Source organism: Rhinoraja longicauda, chromosome 30 (assembly GCF_053455715.1).
Source record: "Rhinoraja longicauda isolate Sanriku21f chromosome 30, sRhiLon1.1, whole genome shotgun sequence".
Lineage (NCBI taxonomy): Eukaryota > Metazoa > Chordata > Chondrichthyes > Rajiformes > Arhynchobatidae > Rhinoraja > Rhinoraja longicauda.
Genome location: NC_135982.1, coordinates 13815391 through 13839288, shown reverse-complemented (window position 1 = coordinate 13839288; position 23898 = coordinate 13815391). Strand labels below are relative to the sequence as shown.

At 49.4% G+C, this 23898-nt stretch overlaps 1 protein-coding gene across 1 annotated transcript; it reads right to left on the bottom strand.

Moving 5' to 3' along the window:
- Positions 1–5192: 5192 nt before the first annotated feature.
- LOC144607941 (guanylin-like) lies at positions 5193–9344 on the bottom strand. Its single transcript, XM_078425097.1, has 3 exons — positions 9273–9344; positions 7483–7669; positions 5193–5290 (listed from the first exon to the last, which is right to left on the bottom strand). The coding sequence occupies exons 1-3, from the start codon at positions 9342–9344 to the stop codon at positions 5193–5195; spliced, it is 357 nt and encodes a 118-aa protein (XP_078281223.1).
- Between the last annotated feature and the right edge of the window lie 14554 nt (positions 9345–23898).

The following is a 23898-nucleotide window of genomic DNA, read 5'->3' as shown; positions in this document are numbered from 1 at the left end:
ATGTTGCAATAAATTTCTTCCAGTGGTGAGATATGGCTAAGAATGTACAATCTTATAGTTACTCTCTAGATTGATAAGGTGCCCTTAGAAACATAGAAAATAGGTGCAGGAATAGGCCAGCACTGCCATTCAATATGATCATGGCTGATCATCCAAAGGCAGTACCCCGTTCCGGCTTTTTCCCCATATCCCTCGATTCCCTTAGCCCAAAGAGCTAAATCGAACTCTAACTCTCTCTTGAAAACATCCTGTGAATTGGCCTCCACTGCCTTCTATGGCAGAGAAATCCACAGATTCACAACTCTCTGGGTGAAAATATCTTTTGTCCTTGAATGTCCTTTGCTGATCATCTGCCTCGTGTGCAGCTGATACAGTTTAATTATCTGAATTATTGTCCAGATCCAATTTTTGTACACTTTATCCAGTCCTAATTATCCAAATCTGTTGTGTGCACTGTCCCCAGTGGCTCTATGCTGTGCCATTACTGCCTTGTATCTGAAGGGAAAGGACACTGGAGCTTTTACAGGCAGTGACCTCCTTCAAGTGTGCACCGGGCCTTATCCTGTGACATCTGCAACACTAGACCGCCCTGGGACACCCTATCAGGGAAATGCCCTTTGCTGTATCTATCGCTATCCCCAACCTCTCTGCCATCCAAGCAGATGTTTGATCTTTCTCACATAAGGTGAAGCCGGCGAGACCTGAAACGTTAACTGTTTATCTGCTGCCAGACCTGTTCAACCTTACCGGCATTTTCAGATTGTATTGATTAAGGTAGGGTGATTCCTACAATGTTCCAGGCACAGCTGGCCACCTTTTGTAACCACAAGATCTATTGATTCCCCACTGCTCCAATTTGCAGTGTCCGGCTGACAGAAAGTGCCGATCAGTGAGGGGTCGGGAAGTCAATGAGGGGGTTTGGAGACGAGTGATCCCTCATGAACTTGTGAACCTCATGATACAGGAACTTTGCTCACGTCTGGAAAGACTGGATAGACTAGGCTTGTACTCACTGGAATTTAGAAGACTGAGGGGGGATCTTATTGAAACATATAAAATTCTTAAGGGGTTGGAGAGGCTAGATGCGGGAAGATTGTTCCCGATGTTGGGGAAGTCCAGAACCAGGGGTCACAGGTTAAGGATAAGGGGGAAGTCTTTTAGGACTGAGATGAGAAAACATTTCTTCACACAGAGAGTGGTGAGTCTGTGGAATTCTCTGCCACAGAATGTAGTTGAGGCCAGTTCATTGGCTATATTTAAAAGGGAGTTAGATGTGGCCTTTGTGGCTAAGGGGATCAGGGGGTATGGAGAGAAGGCAGGTACGGGCTACTGAGTTGGATGATCAGCCATGATCATATTGAATGGCGGTGCAGGCTCGAAGAGCCGAATGGCCTACTCCTGCACCTATTTTCTATGTTTCTATGTTTCTATGTCTGTACACCCCTCACCTCAGCCCCTTCTTTCCACTCCTGAGCCCCAGGTGAATGCAGCCTCTTCCATCTCTCAGCAAGTGTCAGCAGCTCAGGAGATAAGGGATTCCTAATTTAAATGATGATTTTCGTAGGAAGTCATCCAGATCTCTCTCCCTAGGCCGATATCCATGTTATCCTGCTTTAAACCTGCTTCTGGATTATCATATCATATCATATATATACAGCGCGGAAACAGGCCTTTTCGGCCTACCAAGTCCACGCCGCCCAGCGATCCCCACACATTAAAACTATCCTACACCCACTAGGGACAATTTTTACATTTACCCAGCCAATTAACCTACATACCTGTACGTCTTTGGGACTCTTTTGGGATTTGCACTCTTTTGGGATTTGCCAAACACAGCCACATTTTGAGACCACAAAAACCTGTGCAATCCAATTTTTGAGCAGACGTCCACTCACGGTAATAAATTGTAAATTGTCCCTCGTGTTTAGGATAGTGTTCGTGTGCGGGGTGATTGCTGGTCGGCGCGGACTTGGTGCATTGAAGGGCCTGTTTCCACGCTGTATCTCTAAAGTCTGAAGGATCTGTTTACTGCCTGACCATTAACAGCAAGGTGGACTCTGAGCAATTTTCCAGAAACTCTCCTGAAGATGGTCTAACATACATTGACTGATCTCTGAAGCTATAGGTTGTATCTCAGAGATTAACAGGCACATTACACGGGGGGTTTCGGAAAAAATACTAATGAATGGGTGGAATCTATTGGACTCCCAGAAGATAGCTCTGGAGGTTCTGCACTGAAGGCTTTAAGGGATCACTAGACCAAGTGGACCCGTTGGGCACAAACCTCTCCTGCATTGGTGCAGCACCCTCTCCTCCCCCCTCCCCTCTATCCCCCCTTCTCCCCCTCCCCTCTCCCACCCAACACCCACCCCTCATCCCCTCCCCCTCCCTCCCTCCTCCCCCTCCCTCCCTCCTCCCCCCACCCTCCCCCTCCCCTCCCCTTCCCCTTCTCCTTCCCCATCCCATCCCCCTCAACCCCCCCTTATCCTCCCTCCCCACCCCCTCCCTCCCTCCCCCCTCCCTCCACCCCCCCTCCCTCCTCCCTCCCTCCCTCCCTCCTCCCTCCCTAGGAGATAGCTTTAAACTTTAATATGTGAATGACTTTAAAAATATAACACCGATTTCAATGAAACGTCTTCCATTAGCACCAAAGGGACGACGGTGAGTAAGGTGGGCCTAAAATTGTCCCGCCATCGTGTACCTTGTTGGCTGTAGTTCAGGAACAAACAAACAAACAAACAAACGAGAGTTTTAGTACATAGATGTGAGTAAAAGACTCTGGATGGAAGGTTAGTGATCTTGGCATTGAGATTTACCAGGGCTTGTAACTAACATCCTTGATTTAATTGATATTTAGATGTGCTTGTTGCTCAAAGAAAGGCAGTGTTGTAAACTAATTGACAATAGGTGTAAGGCCCTCTGTTATACATTTAGAGAGCCAGTGCATACTGTCAGGTGTGTGAATGGGATGTCTCCTTTTAATCTCCCCAGTTTGGTGCTTGTGAACAGATTGGTGCACGCACATCCTCCTTGCTGTTTTCAGATTGTGTTTAGTTTATTGTCATGTGAGGTACAGTGAGAAGCTTTTGTTGCGTGCTAACCAGTCAGCGGAAAGACAATACATGATAACAATCGAGCCACCCACAGTGTACAGATGTATGATAAAGGGAATGACATGAATAATGTTTAGTGCAAGATAAAGCCAGTAAAGTCTGACCAAAGATAGTCAGAGGGTCCCCAATGAGGTAGGTGGTAGCTCAGGACCGCTCTCTAGCTGTTGGTAGGATGGTTCAGTTGCCTGATAACAGCTGGGAAGAAACTGTCCCTGAATCTGGAGGTGTGCGTTTTCACAATTCTATACCTCTTGCCTGATGGGAGAAGGGAGAAGAGGGAGTGGCCAGGGTGAGACTTGTCCTTGATTATGCTGGTGGTCTTGCTGGGTCAACATGAGGTATAAATCGGCATTGAAGATCTGTCACTACATGTTCCAGTTTATATCATAGTTATGAACAAATGGGTGTCCCTGCCTGCTGCCATCACCTCTGCTCACAAGCAGAATACTCTGGTAATGGTGCTTCCCCTGATTAGGAAAAGAAACTCACTCTGATAGCAGCAGATATCCTGATCACGTTATAACTTGCATTGTGGTGTTTGCACGTTCTTCCTGTGATCGTGTGGGTTTCATCTGGATACTCCGATTTCTTTCCACATCCCAAAGACGTGCAAGTTGTAGGTTAATTGGCCTCTGTAAAATTGCAACCAGTGTGTAGGGAATGGGTGCCATGGCGGGATAGAATTAGTGTGAACAGGTGGTCGTTGGCCGGCGTGTACTCAATGGGCCGAAGGGCCTGTTTCTATGCTTTAAAAAAGCATGGAAGGAGAATGTTTAAACTGGCTTGTGGGAAAGCATTGACAAATAATGATGCTGTGATTGGTTCATCGGAGGGTGTGGTTCCTATCAAATATTCCTTGTTTGACAAAGACAAACCATTGTGTTTGATGATTTTTATTACATTGAAGTGAATAACAAACATGGCAGAAGGTAGCTCGTCTATGAACATAACCGGAAAAGAGGATCCTGATTACAGCCAACCCCACAAGACAGATTTCTGCAGAGACAACAGCGCTCTGGGTATCTGTCCAAGCCAGCGTCTATCATCAGATTAGAAGAAGTAGAAGCAACATATAGCCATTCGGCCTTGAAGCCTGTCCCACCATTCAGTGGGATGAGAGTTAAGCCTATGCCCCAAGCTTGTATTTATATTCTCCCCATCCCTTCATGCAAAGAACATCAGTCTCAGCCTTGATTCTGTGTAGGAAAGAATTGCAGATGCTGGTTTAAAACCAAAGATAGACACAAAGCACTGGAGTAATTCAGTGGGTCAAACACACACACACACACACGCACACACGCGCACACACACACACACACACACAAACCCACGCACACATGCGCACACACACACACACACACCCACGCGCACACACACACACACACAAACACAAGCACAAACACTAGCACAAACACAAACACAAATACACACACACACACACACACACGCACACACACACACACACACACACACACAAACCCACGCACACATGCGCACACACACACAAGCACAAACACAAACACTAGCACGAACACAAACTCAAATACACACACACACACACACACACACACACACACACACACACACAGCGCCGGAGATCAGGACTGAACTGGAGCCAGCGGGCAGCAGCACTACCTGCTGCACCACTGCACTGTCCTGTGTCACTTGGTCAAATTCCAGAGAATCATTGAGAGTTTAGAAAAGTCCCAAGGTTTGAAGATTGCTCCCCGATACAGCGGCAGATCACATAGGAGACGTGGGAGGGATTGGGGTGGACATCAGTTTGTGACTATGTAATGGAGGGGTGATTATAGCATCAGTAGAAGAGAGCCACACTGTCCCTTAACTGCTCGTCTGAGCCCCATATGATTATGAAAGTTATAACGCAGCGATCACTCTGTGTACAGCAACAGATCCGAAAGATCTAAGTGACAGTCCCAGCAATTATTGGCAGGTCTGTATGTAAATGTAATTATCTGTTGTGGTCCTCACAGCGAGGTGCTGGTTTTATTCAGCTCTGCAGCATCTCCATCAGTGCTGACTGAGGCCAATAGTCCCCCCATTCTCACAGCATCTCCATCAGTGCTGACTGAGGCCAATAGTCCCCCCATTCTCACAGCCAGTGCAGGCGGCATAGGCACAGATTTCACAGTTGTCGGCTTTCTGTTCTATTTCCGCTGCAAGAGAAGGAGAAGGAAATACGCACGGTCATAACCCAATGATAAGCAACTTCCAGGAGTGGGGAATACCACCTCCCGGTCCATTAACCCGAGGCACAAAACACCCAACGTCAGTGAAACGAAAGATCAAACTAGTGTGAACAATCACTGTCTTAATCATCAGGTCACCAGAAAAAAACAAAGTGTTGGAGTAACTCAACGGATCAGGCAGCATAACCATCCTATCACCAACTGAACCATCCTATCACCACCTCTAGAGAGCGGTCTTGAGCTATCATCTACCTCATTGGAGATCCTCAGACTATCTTTAATTGGACTTTACTGGACTTTACCTTACTCTAAACATTATTCCTGTTGTCATATATCTGTACACTGCGGACAGCTTGATTGTAATCATGTATAGTCTTTCTGCTGAATGGATGCACGCACCAATAAAAGCTTTTTGCTGTGCCTCGGTGGTACAGAAACCTGTTCATAGGCCACAGCTCTGCTTTCAATGCCGTTATCCCATCCAAGCTCGTCTCCAAACTCATGGAGCATGGCATCAGCGCTCACCTCTGCAATTGTATCCTCAACTTCCTGACCAGCAAACCACAATCAGTGAGGATAGGGGACAAACCATCCTCAATGATAATGCTCAACACTGGCGCTCCACAGCGATGCGTCCTTAGCCCCTTATTCTCCTTACACACACACGTGACTACGCAGCCAAATACCAATCCAGCTCAATTTACAAATTTGCTGACAACACCACCACTGTGGATGGGAAATCATTAATGATGAGATGGAGTCCAGGAAGGAGATTGAGAACCTCGAAACTTGGTGCCAAGACAACAACCTTTGCTTCAATGTCACAAGGCAAAGGAGATTATGATCGACTTCGGGAAGTGAAGCAATGCACGTACCCCATTGTATACATTGATGGTGCCAAAGTAGGGATGATTGACAGCATCAAGTTGTTAGGAGTAAATGTCACCAGCAAGTTGGCCTGGACCAGCCACATTGAAACAATGGCCAAGGAAACACAACAAAGCCTCTACTTCCTTAGAAGCCCTAGGAAGTTCAACAACTCTCACCAACTTCTACAGATGCACCATAGGAAGCATTTTATCGGGTGCATCACAGCATTGTCTGGGAACAGCTCCATCCAAGACCGCAAGAATTTGCAGAGAGTTGTGGACGCAGCCCAGTCCATCAAACAAACCAGCCATTCCATTGACTCCGTCTACACTTCATGCTGCCTCAGCAAGGCCAGCAGCCTAATCAAGGACCAGTCTCACCCTGGTCACTCCCTCTTCTTCCCTCTCCCATCAGGCAAGAGGTACAGAAGTTAGAAAATGCACACCTCCAGGTTCAGGGACAGTTTCTACCCAGCTATTAACAGGCAACTGAACTGACCTCTCACTAACTAGAGAGTGGTCCTGACCTCCCATCTACCTCATTGGAGACCTTCGAACTATCTTTAATCGGACTTTACTAGACTTATATCTTGCACTGAACGTTATTCCCTTTATCATGTATCTGTACACAGTAGGCAGCTTGATCATAAACATGCATGGTCTTTTCATTGACTGGATAGCATGCAACATAAAAGCTTTTCACTCTACCTCAGTAGACATGACAATAATAGTAAACTAAACCAAACTCCATCACCACATTCTCCAGGGGCACTCGCCAGCCTCTGGATTCCTCAGAGCTTCTTTCTTGATCTCCATTATCACAATCTCCCATCTCTGACAATCTCCTTCACAAGACCTCAGGGCTCTGAGTCTTCCCTCTGTTCCACAGTCTGTGGGACCCAGCTTTGTGCCATTGCATCCCAAGTGTTGCAGTAACCCTGTGGACTCCCCGTTTTCTCCTTAACCTTCTTGTCTTTTCTGCTTTGTAACAAAAGTTAACAGAACTGATGCTACCGTTAGGCTAGTGAAAGGTGTTCTTTCATCTGAAGTTGCATAATGCAGATGCTGACTGGTAAGGATTTTCTTCTTCCAACTAACTTATCATTTAATCATCTTCGTAGCAAAAATATTAATGTGAATAATATAGATATCAATTGCAAATCATCTAATAAATCCTCCAAATGAAAAGAAAAAGCTAGAAATAGTCAGCAGGCCAGGCAGCATCTGTGGAGAGTGATAACGTTTTTGGTCAAAGACCTGAACAGACCATTTAATCCAAATTCCACCTACCCAGCCTGAGGAAAACCTGAGCGGTATCTTTCGAGGCACAAACTGGGAGGAACGCCTTTGGCAGCTCAGAGGAGTGGCAGAGTCCAGATAAGGGGGAGCTAGAATCAACTGGTTTGTCTTTTGCCTCTGCGTTCATCAGTGTCCAAAACTGTTTCACATCCTTCAAGGGGAAGCTGTAGATTCCATCCTGACCCAAACAGAGGAACAAAGCGGGCGTTAGTCGTACCGAACAGCCTGACATGGAATTGTAGCTGATAAGACACAAGAAATGATCGGCATTTCCATCGCACCGCACGCACAAACTCACATTTCACAAAAGTCCTTTGCAGCCAATGAGGCCAATTTGCAATCCAGTGCAGCAACACTGTGCTTAAGTTGTGCATCCAACTATTTAATTAAAAACTAGTCAAACTTAAGATAGTGGGGGAGTTGCGTCTGAAGACTTGGTTTAAAGAGAAAGTTGCATTGTGGCACCCAGAAGACCTTACCAGCAAACATGTGAAGGAATGAGGCAAACATTTTGCATACCAGCAGCGTGAATTTCAGCCTGTTTCAAGAGTGTGATTGATGAAGGAGAGCTAGTGGACAGCTTGGTTGTAATCGGGTATTGTCTTTTCTTTGGCTGGATAGCACACAAATAAAAAGCTTTTCCTCAGTACATGCGACAATAATAAACTAAGCTAAACTAACCTGCACTAAGTGAAACTAAACTTTGTATACACTGGAATTTAGAAGGATGAGAGGGGATCTTATCGAAACGTATAAGATTATTAAGGGGTTGGACATGTTAGAGGCAGGAAACATGTTCCCAATGTTGGGGGAGCCCAGAACCAGGGGGCCACAGTTTAAGAATAAGGGGTAGGCCATTTAGAACAGAGATGGGGAAAAACTTTTTTAGTCAGAGAGTTGTGAATCTGTGGAATTCTCTGCCTCAGAGGGCAGTTGAGGCCAATTCTCTGAATACATTCAAGAGAGAGCTGGATAGAGCTCTTAAGGATAGCGGAGTCGGGGGTTATGGGGAGAAAGCAGGAACGGGGTACTGATTGAGAATGATCAGCCATGATCACATTGAATGGCGGTGCTGGCTCGAAGGGCCAAATGGCCTACTCCTGCACCTATTGTCTATTGTCTATTGTCTAAGCGAAACTAAACGAAACTAAACTTAACTAAACTAAACTAAGCTAAACTGATGAGCAAACTGGGAGAACAAGGCTTTATGGATCATTAGCATTCAGACATGAACAGGCAGGGAATTCATGGATATAGGCCAGATGCAGATTAAGTTGGCGTTATGGATGGCCCAGACATCATGGGCCGAAGCATCTCCTCCTGCGTTGTGCTGTTCCATGTGAGTGCCATGGGACCTGGTGCATCGATCTGAGGCAGATTGAAAAGATGATGCCGTTTCCAGGACAGTGTTCCCTCAGAACAGCAGTGAAGCTGTCACAATCCCGAGCATTTTGAGAACTTACCTGCCAGACACTCTCGCCAATCGACAACTCTGTAAATCAGTGAGTAAATGGTGGAGCCAGGGCTCTCAAATTAATTCCATTCACGCAGTCCATTAACACCATTCTCCCCCCCTCCCCCCCCCCTCTCTCTCTCTCGCTCTTCCCTTCGCGCAATTAAAGAAGAAATAATTCCCTCTGGACAACACAGAAATGCATCTTAAATCTTTCTATACCAATGCAATGAAAACTCATTTAACTGGTAATTATGTCTTTAGTTGCATAATTATGATTACATTTGCTAAATCTTGGTAGTCCAATGAATAACTTTTCTGCACTTACTTGAACTATAACATTAGCCAAAATACTTGGCATGCAACTGATGGCCAAAAGAAGAGAGATCGCAGTTTTCATGGTGAGCTGGATCAGACGTTTAGCTGGAGTTCTCTGCTAAAATGTTTATACATGAACAGCGCAATCTGGCACCTTATAAACCCCTGGTACACGGTGATTAAGTCACCTGATGTAAAACAATTGGTGTAAGACAATATATGACAGGACGCTCTTGATACCAACACATAAAATTTAATTGCCGCTGGATAGCCTGTGTTCTCCTGATGCCGTTAATGGATAACAAGATTTATGTCTCGTTTCCTGAAGAAGAGCAAACTCAGGCGAAGAGGACCCTGGGTCATGAGTTCTGCAGGGAAAGTGGCAGTGCCCTTGGAATAGATAGACACGAAATGCTGGAGCAACTCAGCAGAACAGGCAGCATCTCTGAATAGAAGGAATGGGTGACGTTTTGCATCGAGACCCTTCCTCAGACTCTCGACCCAAAACGTCATCCACTCCTTCGGTCCAGAGATGCTGCCTGTCCCGCTGAGTTGCTTCGGCATTTTGTGTCTATCTCGGAATAGATGAGGTATTGTTACAACTGCCAGCATCCCATGTCACGCGCTGTTCTGGTCTTTATTTATACATTGACAGATACAAATTGGCTATTTCTTTCACTGAAGTTTCGATGAATTCTTTATGAAGTCCACATGGGGATAATCATTTTTTGGGCTTCGAAAGCCAACGTAGCCTCGAAAGCCCCAGTGCCTGCCAAACCCAACAGTTCGAGCGTGCACTGTTAGCCGGCATTAGTTTCAGGTGTTGTCTGTGTGGAGTTTGCATGTTCTCCCTGTGTCCACATGGGCTTCCTATGGGTGCTCCGGTTTCCTTCCACATCCCAAAGACGTGCAGGTTTGTAGCTTAATTGTCCTCTGTAAATTGCCACCAGTATGTAGAGAGAAAACAGGGAAACATATAACTAGTCTGAATGGGTGTTCGATGGTCAGTGTGGAATTCGGGGGGATGGGGGGTAAGGGCCCCTTTCCATGCCATATCCCTAAACTAAATTAACTAAATTAAACTAGCAGCAGAAACCTATTTGTTCCCTCATACCTATTCCAGCATTCAATAAGACCTTGAGCTCATCTACCTTGTCAAGTTTCAATTACATCATCCTCCATTCTCCCTCCATTCTTCCAAACTCAAGTGAGTCCAGGGTTGACTACTTACTTTCTCCTCCTCAGATGACAACACTGCTCTTCAGGATTGGCTCCTAGAGAAGAAAAATGCCATGCCGATCTATGTGAACCTTGGCTGCAGCCTCTCTATTTAGCATGGAGAACAGTAAAGCCTGAGTAAACACCTTTCCAGATGCAGACTCATCAGGGACATATACCGCGGCACGGTAGCGCAGCGGTAGAGTTGCTGCTTTACAGCGAATGCAGCGCCGGAGACTCAGGTTCGATCCTGACTACAGGTGCTGCACTGTAAGGAGTTTGTACGTTCTCCCCGTGACCTGCGTGGGTTTTCTCCGAGATCTTCGGTTTCCTCCCACACTCCAAAGACGTACAGGTATGTAGGTTAATTGGCTGGGTAAATGTAAATATTGTCCCTAGTGGGTGTAGGATAGTGTTAATGTACGGGGATCGCTGGGCGGCACGGACTTGGTGGGCCGAAAAGGCCTGTTTCCGGCTGTATGTGTATGGTATGGTATGGTATAATTAAAATCAGACATCTCTATTCCACGCACAGAAATCTTTTCCTTTAGTTTTATTTTGGTTCAGAGATACATTGCGGCCCATCGAGTCCGTGCCGACCAATGATCACCCCATGTACTCACACTATTCTACACTCTAGGGGCAACATACAATTTTACCAAAGCCAATTAGCCTATAAACCTGTGCGTCTTTGGAATGTGGCGGGAAACCGGAGCTCCCGGAGAAAACCCACGTGGCCAAGGAGAGAACGTACAAAACTCCGTACAGACAGCCCCCATGGTCAGGATTGAACCCGGGTTCTGGCACTGTAAGTCATCACCTTGCCCCGCCGCTCCATGGTGCCACCCGATCTTCTTGCATGAAAGACCAACACACTGTTTATGCTTTGTAATGGCACTTTAGAGTTATAGAGTCCGGAGTAGAACATCGAAGAGTGCCACACATGAAAAGGCTCTTTAGCACTCAATGTCTGTGCCGAACACGATGCCAATTTGAATGAATCTCATCTGCCTGCACAGAAAAAAAGTTTGTGTGTAAACATAACCAGAAACATGGATCCTGAATACAACCAACCCCACAGACAGACTCTGCAGAGCAACAATGCTCTGGGGGGCTTTCCAAACCACAGTCACTTCCATCGAAGCACACCTCAAGGTTTGTGAGGTTAGAAGAAGTGGGAGCACCTTTTGGACATTTGGCCCTCACCTCTGTTACATGGTCACAGTTTTCCCCCACATGGTGATTGAGCTTTGTCCACAACCACTTTGTCCAGAAGATGGACGCAAAATGCTGGAGTAACTCAGCGGGTCAGGCAGCATCTCTGGAGAAATGGAATAGGTGACGTTTCGAGTCGAAACCTTTCTTCAGACTGCTCAAACGTCTCGACCTGAAACGTCACCTATTCCTTTTCGCCTGACCCACTGAGTTACTCCAACATTTTGTGTCTATCTTCGGTGTAAACCAGCATCTGCAGTTCCTTGTCACGTGTGGCACGTGTGGCACGGTCACGTGTGGCTGCGCCTAACGGCTGCGGCTCTCTGGCAGTCTGTTTGTGCGTCGGTGTTGGGATGGTTTTTGTTTTTGTTTTTGGCTGTGTATGTGAGGGGTGGGGCGGGGGGTGGTGGGGTGGGGGAAACCTTTCTTTTTTTAGGTCTCTTCCCCGGGGCGCGGCTCGGCCGCGGGGCCTTCCATCGCCCGTGGGGCCTTCCATCGCCCACGGGGCCTTCCATCGCCCGGCGCGGCTCGGCCGCGGAACGGTTTTGCGCCCGGCGCGGCTGCGGGGCCTTCCATCGCTCGGTGCGGCTCGGCCGCGGGACGGTTCAGCGCTCGGTGCGGCTCAGCCGCGGGGCCTTCCATCGCCCGGCACGGCTCGGCCGCTGGACTTAACATCACCGGCGCGGCTCGGCCACGGGACTTGGCAGCGCCCGGCGCGGCTCGGCCGCGGGACTTGGCAGCGCCTGGCGCGGCTCGGCCGCGGGACGTTTCAGTGCCCGGTGCGGCTCGGCCGCGGGGCCTTCCATCGCCCGGCGCGGCTCGGCCGCTGGACTTAACATCGCCGGCGCGGCTCGGCCACGGGACTTGGCAGCGCCCGGCGCGGCTCGGCCACGGGACTTGGCAGCGCCCGGCGCGGCTCGGCCGCGGGACTTGGCAGCGCCTGGCGCGGCTCGGCCGCGGGACGTTTCAGTGCCCGGTGCGGCTCGGCCGCGGGGCCTTCCATCGCCCGGCGCGGCTCGGCCGCTGGACTTAACATCGCCGGCGCGGCTCGGCCGCGGGACGTTTCAGTGCCCGGTGCGGCTCGGCCGCGGGGCCTTCCATCCCCTTGCAGGAGCTGTGCGTGTCGGTCGCCTCGGTAGGGGTCGAGCTGCCTGTCCGTGGGCGTGGGGGGGGAAGAGAGTGGAAGTTTTGTTGCCTTCCATCACAGTGAGGGGGTGTTTGGAGTCACTGTGATGGATGTTTGTGTTGGGGTCGTGTGTCCTGTGTTCTTTTCTTTTTTGTTGTGTTCTGTGACAGCTGTAATTTCGTTCGGTACCTCGGTACCGAATGACAATAAAGTTCTGTACTGTACTTCCTGCCCATTTTGTCCAGTCTTTATTCCTTAGGTTGACTTTTTTAATCATTCTGTTTACTTCACATCATCATCCGTCTGCCTTTATTTACCCTTCACCTCAGACAACTGGCATATGTTGAACCTGCAAACTGCCCTGTGCTGGATTGGCACTCTCACCACCTGTCTTGTACCCACCCATGCAAACATCAGTGTGCCTGAGGCTCCAGGTAATAAATGGGTTGCCTGTTATCTTGCATATGTCCCTGCCCTAGACATTCATCCTCGTTCTTGTTTACTCCCTTTGTTTTCTCTGTCCCGCCACTTGTTTGAAACCTGTGTGAAGTCTTAAAATAAAAAGAACCTGCGTTGTTTTCCACCAGGCACTGGTGAGTATTTGTGGTGAATCCAGATGAGTATTTGTAATATTTTCCACTTTTATTTCAGATTTCTGCAGTGTTACATTTTTATTCTCAGCTCTTATCTCCTTATTATCACTACCTTTGATCTCTGCTCAGCCTATTTGTGCATCGGTTCCTACAACCTAGAGTCAACCTGGTAATTCATGCTTACCATGCAATCTGGCTTATCCAGCTGCTATTGTATGTAAATGAGATAAACTAGAGTTTGTTTACAGGATCTCTTGATGGAGCAAAGATAACAACAGCTTGCCTGCACCCTGAATGTACTATGTTTTATGGAGTGATTATCTTGTTGAGTTTGGCAATAAGTCACGTAAAGCAATATTCAAAAATCAAAGAACTGAGGCTGATAAAATCCGAAATAATATTAAGAAATGCTGGATGCTCTCTGCATTGATCCCCATTATATTTATTCTTCCAACATTCTCATCAATTTCTTGCCAGATTCTATGACTCACCTACAAACTAGAGGCAATGTACAGGGGTCAACTCATCTACAAACCCGTGCGTCTTTGGGATTTGGGAGAGAACCGGAGCATCTGGAGGAAGCCCATGCAGTCACAAGGAGAATGTGCAAACTCCGCGTACATGGTCAGGATTGAATGTGTAGGAAAGAACTGCCGATGTTGGTTTGAATCGAAGAAAGACACAAAATGCTGGAGTAACTCAGCGGGTCAGGCAGCATCTCTGGAGAGAAGGAATGGGTGACGTTTTGGGTTGAGACTGAAGAAGGGTGTCGATCCGAAACGTCAGCCAATCCTTCTCTCCAGTGATGCTGCCTGTCCCGCTGAGTTACTCCAGCATTTTGTGTCTATGGTCAGGATTGGACCCAGGTCTCTGGCACTGTGTGATAGTGACTTTATTAGTTGTGCCATTGCGCTGCCTGTAACTTAGTCCAAGAATCAGGTTGTAAGGAACATTTTAATGGAGGAAATGCAAGTAAGAATGCAGAAGAACAGAAGAAATAGGAACAAGAGATGCTTAAGCCCCCTCAAAATTACTGAGCCATCCAGTGAGAGCATGGCTGACCTATGATTCCAACATCTAATTCCATCCTGGTTCCATATTGCCTGGTTTTCTTGCCATGAAAAATGTGTTGATCTCAGCCCTGAATACATACTGGTGTTTCCATTCCCCAGATGCTGCCGTGAGGATCATTGTGTGGGGATGATCCTGACTGACTGCTGCTACCAGATCATCAAGTCATACAATTTGCCTTCGGCCCAGACCAAGGCAAGGAAAACTCCTGAAATGTGATATTCTGCACGGTGGCAACATTTTATCTGCCAATCTGCCAATCTCATGGCTCCTCTATATACAATGGTTTCTTCCAAAATTAAAGCCGATAATGGTAAAATTCTCTGAGTTAAAACAGGGATCTGATTCACGGCTTCTGGCAAAGTGCTGGCAAAGTGAAAAAACCATCACTTGTTCTCTGTGTCCTCTGTTCTCTCCCATCTCAACAATGGTTCAATGGCTCAATACTACTTTATTGTCATGTGTACCTAAGGTGAGGCAAAACATTATGACCACTAACAGGTGAAGTGAATAACATTGATTATCTTGTCACAATGGCACCTGTAAAAGGGTGGGATATATTAGGCAGCAAGTGAACAGTCAGTTCTTGACGTTGATGTGTTGGATGCAGGAGACATGGGCAGGTGTAAAGACCTGAGCGACTTTGACAAGGGCCAAATTGTTATGGCCAGATGACTGGGTCAGAGCATCTCTGAAACGGCAAGGCTTGTGGGGTGCTCCCGGTCAGCAGTGGTGAGTACGTACCGACAGTGGTCCGAGGAGGGACAAACCACAAACCGGTGACAGGGTGTTGGGCGCCCAAGGCTCATCGATGCGCGAGGGCAACGAAGGCTATCCCAAACCGACAGAAGGTCGACTGTGGCACAAGTCACAGAAAATTTTAATGGTGGTCACGGGAGGAATGTGTCGCAATACACAGTGCATTGCACCCTGCTGCATATGGGGCTGCACACGGAGGACCAACAGCATATTAGGCAGGTGGTCATAATGTTTTGGCTCATCAGGTCATAATGTTTTGGCTCATCGGTGTACTCCGTGGCTCAGGTAACATCTGTGGAGAGAAAAACAGTGTTAATATTTCAAATCAATGGTTTTTCATTTTATTTCAGGTTCCCAGCATTTCTAGCTTTTATTTTTGTAATCAACGGTGGCATGGTGGCACGGCGGTAGAGGTGCTGCCTTACAGCGCTTACAGACCCAGGTTCGATCCCGAATAAGGGGGCTGTCCGTACGGAGTTTGTTCATTCTCCCTGTGACCGCATGGGTTTCCTCTGAGATCTTTGGTTCCCTCCCACATTCCAAAGGTGTACAGGTTTGTAGGTTAAGTGGCTTGGTAAAATTATAAAGTTTATGTTTCAATGTCCCTAGTGTGTCCCAGGGATCGCTAGTCGGTGCGGACTCGGTGGACCGAAGGGCCTCTTTCTCCACTGTATCTCTAAACTAAACTAAACTAAATCCACAGCCCCATTCAACTCCAGAACAAAGCTCCTCGGCTCCCTCTGAAATGGCCTCACTTACAAATCAGGGAATAAATTCGAGCCTTGCTACATCAAGCCCCATGTGCCTTGAATAAATGTATATCGAGAAATATTGGCGGCGTTAATCATTAGCCTAATTGAACGCAGCAGAAGATTGCAGCTGAAGCCAACAGGTGAATACATTGCTCTCACTGAACCACAGCCTTGAACCGCAGACAGATCCTGATTAAAGTGGTGTGAACGGCTTCTTTCCATGCCAATCATGATTACTGCAGCACGTCAAGCTGCCTCAGCACATGGGTTAATGTTCACTGGTGAGAGGCAGGCCCACATTCCACCAGATATTCCATGTCTTGTATTCCTGGTGCAAGTCTCTGTGACAGACGGTGGCGCAGCGGTAGAGTTGCTGCCTTACAGCGAATGCAGCGCCGGAGACTCAGGTTCGATCCTGACTACGGGCGCCGTCTGTACGGAGTTTGTACGTTCTCCCCGTGACCTGCGTGGGTTTTCTCCGAGATCTTTGATTTTTCCTCCCACCCTCCAAAGACGCACAGGTTTGTAGGTTAATTGGCTTGGCAAATGTAAAAATTGTCCCTAGTGGGTGTAGGATAGTGTTAGTGTGCGGGGATCGCTGGGCGGCGCAGACCCGGTGGGCCGAAGGGCCTGTTTCCGCGCTGTATCTCTAAATCTAAAAAATCTAAAAAATGTCGGCTTCAGATTAGTATCAGCCCCTCAGTGCTATCCCAACATCACTCCACTTTCATAGTTCAGCCAATGTCAACATGTGCAATGTTCTTCAGCACACTGATTCACTTCACCGTGAGTTGAGAGGTCGTGACTTCCAGACCAGAAACTAGTGTAGGTTAAAGGTCACAGGGTCGATGGGTGAACTGGGCAATGAGTTCAGAGGTTAATGCAGAGGATCTAATATAAAGTAGGGCATCCTGGCAACAGTCACGTTTTCAGGACACAAAGACCGAGAATCTGCTGGTGCGGGATGAACGATGGCCCAAAGTACAAACTGCGTCCAGACACCACCCAGAGTCTGTACGGAGTTTGTACGTTCTCCCTGTGACCACGCTCTGGTTTCCACCCACACTCCAAAGAGGCATGGGTTTGTAGGTTAGGCACAAAAAGCTAGAGTAACTCAGTGGGCCAGGCAGCATCTCAGGAGAAAAAGAATAGGTGACGTTTCGGGTCGAGGCCCTTCTTCAGACTGAGAGTCAGGGGAGAGGGAAACGAGAGATATGAAAAGGTATGTAGAAAAATGAATGAACAGTATGCAAAAGAACAAATCAAAGCATCCTATGACTTGCCAGAGCCAACAATTTGCTCAGTACTAATTCCCGTAAGATGGTTCCCTCCTCCCATTCCAATGCCTATTTTATAGCTATTTCTGGGATAACACTTGTATTCTTTGCAATGATTATATTAATGCAAGCAATGTAAGAAAATAACTGTAGATGCTGGTACAAATTGAAGGTATTTATTTCACAGAATGCTGGAGTAACTCAGCAGGTCAGGCAGCATCTCGGGAGAGAAGGAATGGGTGACGTTTCGGGTCGAGACCCATCTCTAGACTGATGTCAGGGGGGCGGGACAAAGGAAGGATATAGGCAGAGACAGGAAGATAGAGGGAGAACTGGGAAGGGGGAGGGGAAGAGAGGGACAGAGGAACTATCTAAAGTTGGAGAAGTCAATGTTCATACCACTGGGCTGCAAGCTGCCCAGGCGAAATATGAGGTGCTGTTCCTCCAATTTCCGGTGGGCCTCACTATGGCACTGGAGGAGGCCCATGACAGAAAGGTCAGACTGGGAGTGGGAGGGGGAAGTGACGTGCTCAGCCACCGGGAGATCAAGTTGGTTAAGGCGGACTGAGCGAAGTTGCTGAGCGAAACGATCGCCGAGCCTGCGTTTGGTTTCGCCGATGTAAAGAAATTGACATCTAGAGCAGCGGATACAATAGATGAGGTTGGAGGAGGTGCAGGTGAACCTCTGTCTCACCTGGAAAGACTGTTTGGGTCCTTGGATGGAGTTGAGGGGGGGCTGGTAAAGGGACAGGTGTTGCATCTCCTGCGGTTGCCGGGGATGGGGTGGTTTGGGTAGGAAGGGACGAGTGGACCAGGGAGTTACGGAGGGAACAGTTAATGCAAGCAATATTTTATATACCTTATGTTTTCAAATACAGATTCCACAATATCATAGTGTAATTATTTTGTGTTACGTACTCACATCATTAAATCTTGCTAAATAGTAACTGAAGCAATCTTCATCTAAGTGTTTAAACCTTTACAGAGGAATTACCCCGCTGTTACAGTACAGCAACTCCATTGTGTTTGGAAGGCATTATGCAAGTGCTTTCTGTTATTGAATGTTATGGGTTTATTGATTAATGAGATAAATCTGGGTTGAACTGACTGTTCGAGTGAAGATTAACTTCCCTGGCTTTGCATCCCTTTATGATACATATGAATCAGCGGCTGGCTGGCTTACAATATGATCCAAGGCCGTAAACCCCTCTTTGGAATGAATGCTGTTTCCTGTCACCCGTGTACTTTATTTGAGGTCGGGGCGAACAATTTAAGGCGAATTAGTACTTATTGCTTAGCCATTTTCTCTGTTCAGTTTCAGCAGTCACGCTCCATATGGCTCAGGTTCCAGGCCGAACCTGTAGATCGCAGCACACTGTGGCACAGCTGGTAGAACCACTATCTTGCAACACCAGAGACCTGCACCGACCCTGACCTCGAATGCTGCCTTTGTGGAGTTTGCACGTGGTCCCCGTGACCGCGTGGTTTCCTCCAGGTGCTCTGTGCGGCTCGGCCGCGGGGACTTCCATCCCCTTGCAGGGGCTGTGCGGGTCGGTCGCCTCGGTAGGGGTCAAGCTGTCTGTCCGTGGGAGGGGCATGAGGGGAAGAGAGGGAAAGTTTTGTTGCCTTCCATCACAGTGAGCTGGTGCTTGGAGTCACTGTGATGGATGTTTGTGTTGGGGTCGTGAATCTTGTGTTCTTTTTTTTTGTTGTGTTCTGTGACTGCTGGAAAATGTAATTTCGTTCGGTATCTCGGTATCGAATGACAATAAAGCTCTGTATTCCTGTATTCCTGGTTTCTTCCCACGTCCGAAAGATGGGCGGGATTGTAGGTTGATTGTGCCTCTGTAAACTGCAACCAGTGTGTAGGGGGTGGGTGGGAAAGTGGGATCACACCCCACACCCCATGAAGTTCCATCTATTTGAGACACAGGAGACTGCAGAGTGAAAAATAAACTGCTGGAATAACTCAACGAGTCAGTCAGCATCTATGGAGGGAAATGGACAGATTATGGCGAGTCTGGAAACTTGTTCTTTGTTGAAGAAGTTTATTGCGACAGCAATATCCGATTACAAAGGTTTCTTAACAAGATTGCAGACATCCATTATAACTAACTGTTCTCCTCGAAAACGTCTCCCAACTAACTCTTTTCGGGCGCCAAAACGCACATGACCACGCTGACCAATCAGCGGTGTCGCTCTCTGGACCAATCCCTACGGTCGCACCCACACGTGACCTTGCTGGCCAATCTGAGGGTTCGACAACTAGGACTACTCTTTATGGTCGCTACATGACCCCCCCCCAGAACCCGAGGTACGGAACCTAGCAGGGAGCCGGATTTCGCGACCAGAACGAGTAAGGAGAGGGGCAGCCGGAACCACAGGAGCAGGGGATTCCGGACCCGGTGGAACTGCCGGAGCGGGGGGTCCTGGACTGAGCGGAACTCCCGGAGGCCGGCCTCGCCGAGGTGGTTGGCCGACCAGGACCGGGCGGTCCGGATCCAAGTGCGCAGGTTTAAGCCTGGACACCGAGACGAGCTCACTCCTGCCACCCACGTCTAAGGTGAAGGTGACCGTCCCCTTACGCAAAACCCGGAACGGCCCTTCATAGACCCCCTGCAACGGGGAACGATGGGCATCCTTGCGCAGAAATACAAACTCACAGTCCTTCAGGGCAGGCGGTTCGTGTACCATGGGACACCCATGACGTGAAGTCGGAACCGGGGCCAAGGAACCCACGCGTGCCCGGAGAGATGCTAAGACTGACAGGACTGGAGGCAGCTGGCCGGAGGGGTCCGGAAGCAAATCCCCGGGTACTCGAAGTGGCGAGCCATATACTAGCTCCGCGGACGAAGCACCGAGATCCTGCTGAGGAACGGTCCGGATGCCCAGAAGGACCCAGGGAAGTTGGTCTACCCAGTCTGGGCCTTCCAGCCTCGCACTGAGGGCCGCCTTGAGTTGTCGGTGGAACCTCTCCACAAGGCCATTAGCCTGGGGGTGGTACGCTGTGGTGTGTTGCAACCGGGAGCCGTACAGCTCTGCTAGCGTGGCCCAGAGGGTCGAAGTGAACTGTGGCCCCCTGTCGGTGGTAATAACAGCCGGAACCCCGAAACGTGCCACCCAATGGAGGGCCAAAGTCCTGGCACAAGAGGCAGCAGAGGTATCTGACAATGGGAAAGCCTCTGGCCACCGGGTGAACCGATCCACCACCGTGAGCAGATGGGTGTAGCCCCGGGAGGGAGGCAAAGGTCCGACTAAATCCACGTGACTATGGAAAAAACGGACCGCTGGGACCTCAAACTCCTGTACCGAGGGCTGGACATGGCGTTGGACTTTAGCGGTCTGGCAGGGAATGCAGGAACGTGCCCAACCAGCTACCTGTTTATGTAGGCCATGCCACACAAACTGAGCGGCTACTAAGGCAGAGGTGGAGCGGATGGACGGGTGCGCCAGCCCGTGAATGGCATCGAACATCCGGCGCTGAAGGGAGGGCGGCACTACCGGCCTGGGACGGGGAAGGGAAACATCACACCAGACTTTTGTGCCCTCCGGCCCGCAGGCCACCTGAGCCAACTTCAACACCGAAGTGGTGGACTGGTATGCCGAGGCGGTATCCGCCAGGAGCTGAGCCTCCGCAAGCTCCTGGGGATCCACCTCGCAGTCCACCGCTGAAATGGGGGAAAAAGCAGGTCTAGACAGGGCGCCAGCAACGGCATTAAGCTTACCCGCGACATGACGGACATCGGTGGTAAACTCGGAGATGGCAGTCATATGCCGCTGCTGGCGGGCCGACCATGGGTCGGACAATTTGGAAAAAGCAAAAGTTAATGGTTTATGGTCCGTAAAGGCCACAAACGGGCGGCATTCAAGGAAGTACCTGAAGTGACGAACAGCTAAATTGAGAGCCAGAAGCTCTCGGTCAAAAGCGCTATATTTTAGCTCAGCCGAACTCAGTTGCCGGCTGAAAAACGCCAAGGGCTGCCAAAAGCCACCAACCTGCTGCTCCAAAACCCCACCCACCGCCACGTCAGAAGCATCGACCGTCAGGGCCGTGGGGGCGGAGGGGCTCGGGTGGACCAACATGGTGGCGTCTGCCAAAGCCGCCTTAGCTGCTGCAAAGGCCGACTCCGCGGCCGGGGACCATATCAACTCTACAGGTTTACCCGCAAGGCACTGGAAGAGCGGGCGCATGACCCGCACAGCTGCCGGGATGAACCTATGGTAGAAGTTGACCATACCTACGAACTCCTGCAGACCTTTCACTGTGGTGGGCCAGGGAAATGCTCGGATAGCCTCCACCTTCTCGGGCAAAGGGGTGGCGCCGGCAGGGGTGATTCTGTGCCCTAAGAAATCGAGAGAAGGGAGGCCGAATTGACACTTGGAGGGTTGGATAATGAGCCCGTGGTCTTGGAGCCGCTGGAATACAGTCCGCAAGTGGACCAGGAGTTCCTGCACTGAGGGGCTGGCGACCAGGATGTCATCTAAATAAATAAATACAAAAGGCAAATCCCGACCCACACGGTCCATCAGTCGCTGGAAAGCCTGTGCCGCGTTATTTAAACCGAAACGCATGCGCAACCATTTGAACAACCCGAACGGAGTGATCGTGGCAGTTTTTGGTATGTCCTTCGGCCGCACAGGAATCTGGTGGTATCCTCGCACCAAATCAATCTTGGAGAACACCACCGCACCTTCCAGCCCAGACGAGAAGTCCTGCAGGTGCGGTATGGGGTAGCGATCAGCCGTGGTGACAGCATTGAGACGCCGATAATCGCCACATGGTCTCCACCCCCCAGATGCCTTCGAGACCATATGCAACGGCGAGGCCCACGGGCTGTCGGACTGACGGACAATGCCCATTTCCTCCATCTTCCTAAATTCCTCCCGCGCCACCACCAGCTTGTCGGGCGGTAGCCTCCGGGCCAGAGCGAAAACGGGGGGGCCCTCGGTGCGGATGTGGTGGACCACGCCGTGCTTGGCCGAAGGGGCGTCGAAACGTTGGATGAGCAGCTCTGGCAACTCTGCCAGGACCTCAGCATACGAGTCGGGGGCCGCGACGACGGCCTGGACAGTTGGGCTGGGCGGGGTGGCGGTTGTCAGAGCGGCGGGCTCATCGATGGCGGAGGGTCGGAGGTCGTTACCGCGGACGTCGGGGACTAGTGAAAAGACCCAGAGGAAATCTGCGCCTAGGATCGCCTGGCTGACGTCTGCTATAATGAATGGCCATTCATACGTGCGGAGGCCTAACACCAGGGACATTTTCCGCGTACCATACGTGCGGATGGGGCTGCCGTTAACCGCGATGAGGATAGGACCTGTCTTACCCGATCTGGTCTCAAGGTCGGTCGGCGGTACGATACTGACAATAGCTCCCGTGTCCACCAAAAATTCTGTGTCCGTGAATCGGTCTCGGACGTAGAGGCGTTGGTTCTGGCCAATCGCAATTGCCCCTATGTACGATCGGCCGAGGCATTTCCCGAGAAGGTACAAGGTGAGCGGCAGTTGCGGGATTCTCCACCCCATCGTAGATGGTAATAGCACCAGCCGCGCTTGTGCGGATCCTTTTGGCAGGCTTTTGGAGAAATGGCGGGAGACGCGGCGCCATCTTGATGTCGCTGTGGCGTGGCCGCTGATGTCGAGACCTTGTTGATCGAACCGCTTCCTTTCGATTTGGACGCCATGAGCGCATCAGCTTTTTCTGCATATGCCACGGGGTCCTTAAAAGAACAATCCGTGAGCATAAGTTTGACATCTTCGGGAAGCTTCTCTCGGAATGCCTGCTCGAACATGAGGCAATCCGTATGTTCACCTGCTAGCATTAACATCTCAGCCATGAGAACGGATGGCAGCCGATCTCCGAGATCCGGTAAGTGCATAAGTTTCTTGGCTCGGTCATGCCTATTGAACCCAAAGGTTCGTAGTAACAGTGCCTTCAAGGCCTTGTACTTGTCTTCTGTGGGAGGGTTGACGATGAACCGCATCACCCATGTGGTCGTCTCCGGCGGTAGAGCGCTGACGAGGTAGTAGTATTTTGTCGCATCTGCCGAGATGTTTCTTAAGTGAAACTGGGCTTCGATATGGACAAACCAAGATTGTGGTTGATGTGTCCAAAACGACGGAAGGTGAACGCTGACCGCGCTTAGCTCCGGTGCGCCGGGCGCAGCAGCCAAAAACGAGGCGTCGTGTTCACTCATGGTCGGTGATCGGCAAGATAACGTCGGGGTCACCAATATGGCGAGTCTGGAAACTTGTTCTTTGTTGAAGAAGTTTATTGCGACAGCAATATCCGATTACAAAGTTTTCTTAACAAGATTACAGACATCCATTATAACTAACTGTTCTCCTCGAAAACGTCTCTCAACTAACTCTTTTCGGGCGACAAAACGCACATGACCACGCTGACCAATCAGCGGTGTCGCTCTCTGGACCAACCCCTACGGTCGCACCCACACGTGACCTTGCTGGCCAATCTGAGGGTTCGACAACTAGGACCACTCTCTATGGTCGCTACATGATGATAATTTGTGTCTTTCTGAGTGGAGAATGCCATCAGTCCTGTTCCTCCGAAGTTCGTGTCAGAATAAATTGCAAATGCTGGTTTACATTGAAGATAGACTCCAAATGC

What these genes read in the sequence shown, in the direction of transcription:
- LOC144607941 (XM_078425097.1), bottom strand. Translation starts at nt 9,344, where the DNA reads ATGAAAACTGCGATCTCTCTTCTTTTGGCCATCAGTTGCATGCCAAGT. An exon ending in TGGCTAATGTTATAGTTCAA is followed by an intron (nt 7,670 to 9,272) that starts GTAAGTGCAGAA and finishes TGTTTGGGTCAG; the next exon opens with GATGGAATCTACAGCTTCCC. An exon ending in TCAGGTTTTCCTCAGGCTGG is followed by an intron (nt 5,291 to 7,482) that starts GTAGGTGGAATT and finishes CTTCTCTTGCAG; the next exon opens with CGGAAATAGAACAGAAAGCC.